At 29.9% G+C, this 7,850-nt stretch overlaps 1 protein-coding gene across 2 annotated transcripts; it reads left to right on the top strand.

The window, feature by feature from the left end:
- Nucleotides 1-5,421: 5,421 nt before the first annotated feature.
- On the top strand, nt 5,422-7,557 carry LOC111278596 (gibberellin 2-beta-dioxygenase-like). 2 transcript variants are annotated; one of them, XM_022865202.2, is made up of 3 exons: nt 5,422-6,041; nt 6,204-6,555; nt 7,003-7,557. In XM_022865202.2, exons 1-3 carry the CDS (start codon nt 5,638-5,640, stop codon nt 7,258-7,260), a joined length of 1,014 nt encoding a protein of 337 aa, XP_022720937.2. In that variant the 5' UTR covers nt 5,422-5,637; the 3' UTR covers nt 7,261-7,557. The 2 variants fall into 2 exon arrangements, with proteins under 2 accessions (XP_022720937.2, XP_022720938.2); XM_022865203.2 differs by having other exon boundaries at nt 5,424-6,041; nt 6,207-6,555; nt 7,003-7,555.
- Nucleotides 7,558-7,850: the final 293 nt, after the last annotated feature.

Genomic DNA, 7,850 nt, shown 5'->3' with positions numbered 1-7,850 from the left:
ACTAAAATAGGCAATTTAAGGAGTACGTGGCACCCCAAAAAATTGACACGTATTCATTGGAAAGAGGATATAGACTTTTGACATTTCAAAATTTCATCATATACAGCAATTCGGACAAGACAGGAGTCAGAATAAGTTACCTTCCCATGGTTCCAAAACAAAATCATTGTCCGAGAACAGAAGAGTTGCTATCAATACTATTCTTATAGACCAAAATTAGTCTCTTTGAATGAAAGCCAAAAAAAAAAAAAAAAAAAAGGAGAAGCAAATTGAATGACCTATTGAATTTTAATTCAAGCATCTTAAAATAGGCAAAATGGAAACTTTGAAGTAGAATTTATTTTCTTACTTGAAAAATGTTGAAAAAGAATTTAAATTTTGATTTTTGAATAAAAATTAATTATTAAATCAAATGATAGAATATAATTTAATTAAAAATTAACATTAAAAAAGAGTTATAAAACAATAACTCAATGAAAAAAAAAATGGTCACTGATCAACTTTTCATTTATCTCAATCGCATGTCAAATTTGAATTCATCAAGAAAAACCTTTATCAAAGTAAATGATCATTGACTACAATTCCACAATTTTAATAATTTATGCTTTTCCATGCCGTTTGTTCTTGAAAGTTTGGCTTTTGTGAATGATGAATCTTTAGTTTATTCTACAATTTTAAAATTTTTTGGGTCATTTTTACCTCTCTTTCTGTCTTTATTAATGTGACATTTTACGGACCATTTCTTTCGAAGTTTGTTTCTTAGAAAAGTCAGTTCCAATGACCATTATTTTAACTCTTCCTTAGTAATGATTCCAGAAATTCTTGTCTTACTTGTTTGATATTATGTAAATTCTTAAGCTGATTGAAATGTTTATGTTCCATATATTTTAATGAAATATTCTCAATAAAAATCATATATTTTAAAAGTCAAACATCTATTTTACTAATTTTAATTTAATACAAGTAATTAATTATCACATTGGTTATGTCACAGGTCCTACAATATCTAGTATGAGGTTTTAATAGTTATTTCTAGGCCTTCAAATTAATTAAGTAAATACAAATAATTGATTTTTTTACACCATCTATTAATTTTTTAAACTACACAAGAAGATTTAGAGATTAATAAATGTATTTTTTTATTATATTATTTTTATTTTTATATATATCTAAATGAGATAATTTTCCAATATGCCCATAAAAACCTTAAATTGGAATCAAATTCTATCATATATATACTTTTCCCACACTTAACATTCTTGTAAGAGGATGAACGACCTTGTAGAATAAGGTCCACACATCACATTCAAAAGGAATATATAGGATACTCCTAACCTGAAAAATAGAAGATATATGCTCTAATTGACAAGATTCTTTACCATTCATGGCTCTAGCTTGAAATGGTATACCAACATTAATATTGGGATTGCCTATTAAATGGAGACAAGGTTATTAGCATGGACTATTAAAGCATTTTCATTTGTCAAGAAAACCACTTAAGTTTAATCACATGAAAATTAATTATCAAAATAAGTAATTGAATTTTTTGTAAAAAAAAATTGAGAAGTCAATTGTGAATTATTTTGTGAAACAATATTAATGCCATTCTAAGTAGCAATTCATTTTGAAAGTTCAAACAATATATAGAAAACAACAAGATACAATATTAAAAAAAAAAAAAAAAGGATGGGAAACGATTTATTTTTAAAAAAATCAATTCATTTTGAATTCTCATTAAATACTTTTAAATACTAAAATATGGTAATATTCCATCAAAGTCAATTATCAACTTGTTGAGATTATTAGGGATGTCAGGTAGAGTAGAGTATTTTTCATCCTCATCTTCGGATTTTTATATTTACCTATGATCGTATTTATATCCAACGGATATTTTAAATTTATCTTCATTCTTATCTCCACTAATATTTAATAGATATAGGTAATTCTTTATTCATAACCTTTAAAAAATGAAACTAAAATTTATTTTTTTAACTTTTTTTTTATTTTGTATATTTAGATTTTTTTTACAAATATACATTAATATATATTTTTCAATAAAAATAGATTAATTCTAATTAATCTAAAATAATATTTTATATTATTTAATAAAAAATCTATTTATTAAATATATATAAATATATATAAGATACAGGTACGAAACAAGTATTGTAATATTCATATTCATTTCCAAACCTAATAAAAATTTAAAATCATATCCATCTTCATTCCCATACTCACAATATAATATCTATCCCTATTCTCATTCAGATAAAATGCCAAGTTTTTTATTAAATATGGGTAAGATTGAAATCTTTAGAGACTTTCCTTTTATCATTGCTGTTTTTCTTATAATTATATATATATATATATATATTATAAAAAGTAATCAACCTAACGAGAGTCGTCCAGTGGCTAAGAACAGAAACTTCTTTTCTTTTTTTTTTTGGATAAACTGAATAACAGAAACTCCCTTTCCTTATCAAATAAACTTTGATTTTTATAGAGAACAATCTGAAAATAAAATTTTAAATGCATTAAAATCACATGGTAAGATGATCATCAAACTCATACAAAGCTTGGATTATTATTTTTTTTTTGCAATCAAACAAGTGTTTGATATTTGAATTCAATGTGAAAATGTATCCACTAACTAGAAAAAGTAAGTTCAAATGTTCCATTTTTCAAAATTGTATCTGAAAAAAAAAAAGATTACTTTATAACTAAGTACCGATTTCAACCAACCATTATTAATCTACACCGCAACCTTGAATTAATCTATTTTTCCGTTATTTTAAACATGCATGAGACACTCTTTGATTGAAATGTTACAAATTACTTGGAGGAGAGATAAACAGGGAAAGAGATTTTCTTAGTATGGTAATTTGTAAGGCGTCAAATTTTCAAGTTTACTCAACTTTATTAAGAAAACGTGATATTGAATCTCTTAATCAAAACAGATGAAAAGGTCATAAATAACGAGAGAGTTCTTATCTTATTGCATAATCGGGTTACTGTATCCGACTCTTGAAATTTAGGCAAGTGATCTGCAACTGGAACTCATCAGAGATGTTAGGACAAATCACTATTAAAGCAGTGGAGAGACGACACGCTTTTTAATTGCCAAGAGCCAACAGAGATCATGATTCTTAGAAACTGACTGAATTTTCTGTTTGCATTGCTGGGATTGAATGCTTAGGCCAAAAAAAAGGAAAAAAGAAAAAAAATCAAAGTATCATATATAACGTAACAATGCAAGTGCTCTGTCATTATTCCTTTATCATGTGAAACATTTGAAAAAGTTGGCAAAAGGAGTTTGAAGTAATCAAGGAATGAGAATTTTTTTTACCATATGTCATAACATCTAGATTCGGAGATTTATCGTTAGATATTGACTTAAGGAGTCACCACTAATCTTTTTTATCTAAGTACGATTGGTCACATAAAAAATTTATCCTTTTAAGGAATACCTAAGCTAAGGGTCCCTAAAAAAATAGGTTCAAATCTATTGACCAGAATAGAGTTCAAGAGTACGGTTACATGTGAGAAAAGTTGTAACACCCTCACAACGCCTATCGAAAGATGGTACCAGCTTAATTTTGTGTTATCCAATAAGCCTTAAAAATTTATAGTAATTAATTATTAAAAATTATTCTCAATTGACTCTAATACTTTTAGTAGAAAATTGAAAAAATTCTCTCACCTCAAGAGTATGCAAGGAGACTACTATTTCACTTACAAAGACTCTATCGTCGGATTATTTAACATTAAAAAAAATTCAAGAAACAAAAAAAAAAAATGAAAAAAAAATGATTCAGCTTTAGATATCAATCATTTTCTCTTCAAAAACTCATTGCTTTTATACAAGAAAAATTGATAGTTTCACTTTTTCCCCAAAATATTTTTCTGAAACTTTAATTTCAAGAAAAATTGATACTTTCAACTTTTCCTCAAAATTTTTTTTAGAAAAACCTATTTTCAAGAAAAATTAATACTTTCAACTTTTTCGCAAAAATATTTTTTTAAAATTTTATTTAAATAAAAAAATAAAATAAAATAAAATAAGAAATACTAAATAACTTTAATCTAATCAATAAATAATAATAATAATAACAATAAATAAATAAATAAATATTAAAAAAAATCTTAACGCGGCTCAGCTTGAGCGGTTGAGATTGGCTCTGCTTGAGGAAGGAAAACGGCTCGAGAGCGCGCAACCGGGCTCGACTAGGCTCTAGGGGAAGCTTAGTACACGGGTCACTGGATTGGGTGACGATCGGGTCGAGTCGGATTTTAGCAAAATGTACGGATCCTGTGGGTTCACTAACGCAAAAACGACGTCGTTTTACGGCACTATAAAAGGCTCCAACTTCTGTTTTTCTGCAGATTGCTTCTTTTCCTCTTTATCTTCTCTTTTTTTTTCTCTTCCTTCTCTCTAAAGAACCAAGAACACCGGTTGAATCTTGTCGAATTTTGAAAAATATTACTGAAATCTGGGTTCGTTGAAAAGTTAGTCAGTTTTTGAAAATAGTAGACCGAAAATTGGGTAGCTGGTCGAAAAATTTAACCGGTACCGAAAGTCATCGAAAAATTCTAATTTCGCCAAAAAATTCACCAAAATTTCTTAAAAATTTCTAATAAAAACTCATAAAATTGCTTCTGACCCTTTTGAATACCCATTTTTCTTTTCTTTTTGCTCTCTCTCCGTGTCTATTCTTTCTATGTGTTTTTCTTTGTGATTTATGGATCTATTTATAGGGATTGATCAGAAGAGTTTCTGATCAATCTCAATTTCATCTTGGATTGAAATTCAATCTTTGAATCTAACATAGACTCTGATTAAATCTCAAATTTACGATAGAATTCTAAAATTTTTTTTTATCTTAATCCTAGCCGAAAAGATAAAAATAAAAAAGAATATTAATAGATAAATAATAAAATATGTTAATAGATAAATAATAATAAAAAAATATATTAATAAATAATAATAAATAAATAAATACAAATAAAAATACAAATGAATTTACCCATTTAAACCAGACTCAATTGATTATAACCTGAATCAAATTGGGTGTCTAGACCATGTTTTAATTGTATGTTTGTTTAGGGCCTTTAGGCAGAAGATAAAGAATCAGCAATAGAATTTCCCTGCACTAATGGTAGGTAAAATAGCATCTGCTATAAAAAATGCAATAATTAAAATTTATAGGAATTGGGTTTTGCAAATTCCTGAAAATCTTTTGATTAATCCAAAATAAAAGTGAGAAGGCAGCGCCGCAGAGGAAAGAGACCCACCCAAGTTCCACAAACATTAATAATTTTTATATTTTATAGTCCATTTGTTGGAAAAGAAAAGAAAATTTCGTTCTCAATTTTTCCCTCGGTAGCATAAATTGGCAAGCAGACAGCACAGGGCCAGATGGCTCCTCTCTATAGTTAGTAACGCCTCTGCCTTTTTTTCTCTTTCTATGACATTCATGCATTAGCAAAATCCCCACCGGTTTGCCTATTTAAATACCATCAATCTCCCTCCTATAATCCCTCCATTCCCATTCTCTCCTCTTTCTCTGCTTTCCCCTGTTTACTCTGTTCTTTGCTTTACTTTATCTTTATTCCTCTTTGTCTGAGCAGCCAACGACCATGGTTGTCCTGTCAAAGCCTGCAGCATTAGACCATTACTCTTTGATCAAAACATGCAAGCCTACCAGTGCTTTCACAGGAATTCCAGTGATAGACCTGAGAGACCCTGAAGCAAAGACCTTGATAGTTAAGTCCTGTGAGGAGTTTGGCTTCTTCAAGCTGGTCAATCATGGTGTTCCAATGGAATTCATTGCCAGATTGGAAGCTGAAGCTATCAGGTTTTTCAATCTTCCCCAGTCTGAGAAAGACAAAGCTGGTCCTCCCGACCCTTTTGGCTATGGCAGCAAGAGAATTGGATCAAATGGTGATGTGGGATGGATTGAATATCTCCTTCTCAATACCAATCCTCAAGTCACCTCTCTCAAAACTCTAAACATTTTCCGGCAAAACTCTGAAATTTTCCGGTAAACTTTTTACAGAGGACCATTTTTCTTTTTTAACTCTTTAAATACCTTTCTTTTTGTTTCCAAGATTTTACAAACAAAGAAAGTTAAGCTGCTTCGTAATCGTTTGCTTTAACGTCTTCAATATAATTGTTAAGACTAAATTTTGGCATTTTGATGAAGCAGCTCAGCTGTAAATGACTATATCACAGCAGTGAAGAGAATGGCATTTGAAGTACTGGAATTGTTGGCTGATGGTCTGAAAATTGAGCCGAGGAATGTGTTGAGTAGGCTGTTAAGAGATGAGAAGAGTGACTCGTGTTTCAGGCTAAACCACTACCCACCATGCCCAGAGCTACAGGCATTGAGTGGCAGAACTTTGATTGGGTTCGGGGAGCACACAGACCCGCAGATCATTTCTGTCCTAAGATCCAACAACACATCAGGCCTGCAAATCTGTCTGAGAGATGAGACTTGGGTTTCAGTCCCACCTGATCAGACCTCCTTTTTTATCAATGTTGGTGATGCCTTGCAGGTATATAATGTCAACAGTCTTTTCTTTTAATGAAGAAAGAGAAATCTGAAACTGGGTCCTGGTGAAGTTTACTTAATTCTTCCTTTTTTTTTTTTTTTTAAACTTCACCATTATCTGTCACTATTTTAATGAGTTCTTTCCAGGCAAGTTTCATCAAAAACTCTTTTCTTTCTCTCTCTGTCTCTCTTTATGCCATGTTGAAATGGTTCCCTTAATTCAGCCTCATGTGTGGTGCCACTGCCACCTCTTGTCTCCTGCTGCCTGCCCAAGATCTAATGTTAGCCCATGTCTTTTTTTATATATGTTCACCCTAATTTAAGTCTCCTAAGGCTAAATTCTTGGGTTGTTTTTTTTTTTCCTTATTTTTCCTTCTTGTGTTCAATACTTCTTTTCTTTGTTATAAAATTTCTGATTTGGATGTGGATTAACTTTGTTTATTTGAGGCAGGTAATGACTAATGGGAGGCTTAGAAGTGTGAGGCATAGGGTGTTGGCAGACTCACTGAGATCAAGAGTTTCAATGATCTATTTTGGAGGGCCACCTTTGAGTGAAAAGATAAGGCCTTTACCCTCGCTAGTGGCAGAAGGAGAAGAGAGCTTGTACAAGGAGTTCACATGGTGGGAATACAAGACTTCTGCATACAAGTCAAGGTTGGCTGATTATAGGCTTGGGCTATTCGAGAAAACTGCAACTACAAGTCAATGATGTAGTGAGATACTCCCATTTTAGCTAAAACGTAGTGTTTTGTCGAAGTTCGAAAAACAGGTGCCAAAAAAGTTGATTCGACTTGCCATAGATGGAAAGCAAATAGGTTTCTTACTTTTACTGGCCTTAAATGTAACAACAGCTGCAAGTTTGTCATTATGTCATCATGTATATCATTATGTCATCATGTATATTGTGAGATATGTGAAATTCCATATGTGACCCTAAAAGTTGTTGCTGTTACCTTTTGGTTTCCACTTTCCATATCTTTGATATTAGAGCAAGTTTTTTTTTTTTTTTTTTTTTTTTTAATGTATATATTTTTTTATATTTATATTCGTGTTTTCCTAAAACTAAACTTACAATATAAAATATTATACGATAATATTAAAAAAATATGAATATGATCTAATTTAAAATTTAAGTAAAAACCATATATATAGCTTTAACAAAATAAAAAATATATTTTATATTTTTGTGTCTACTTAAATTATAATTTATAATTTTTGTATAAAATATAATATAAATATATAAATTATTAATATTTTATATGATAATACACAAATTTATTTAAAAATCATCAAGAACCA

Source organism: Durio zibethinus, chromosome 8 (assembly GCF_047325235.1).
Source record: "Durio zibethinus cultivar Kanyao isolate XHJ-2024 chromosome 8, ASM4732523v1, whole genome shotgun sequence".
In the NCBI taxonomy this organism is placed as follows: Eukaryota; Viridiplantae; Streptophyta; class Magnoliopsida; order Malvales; family Malvaceae; genus Durio; species Durio zibethinus.
This window is presented reverse-complemented; position numbering and strand designations above follow the sequence as displayed.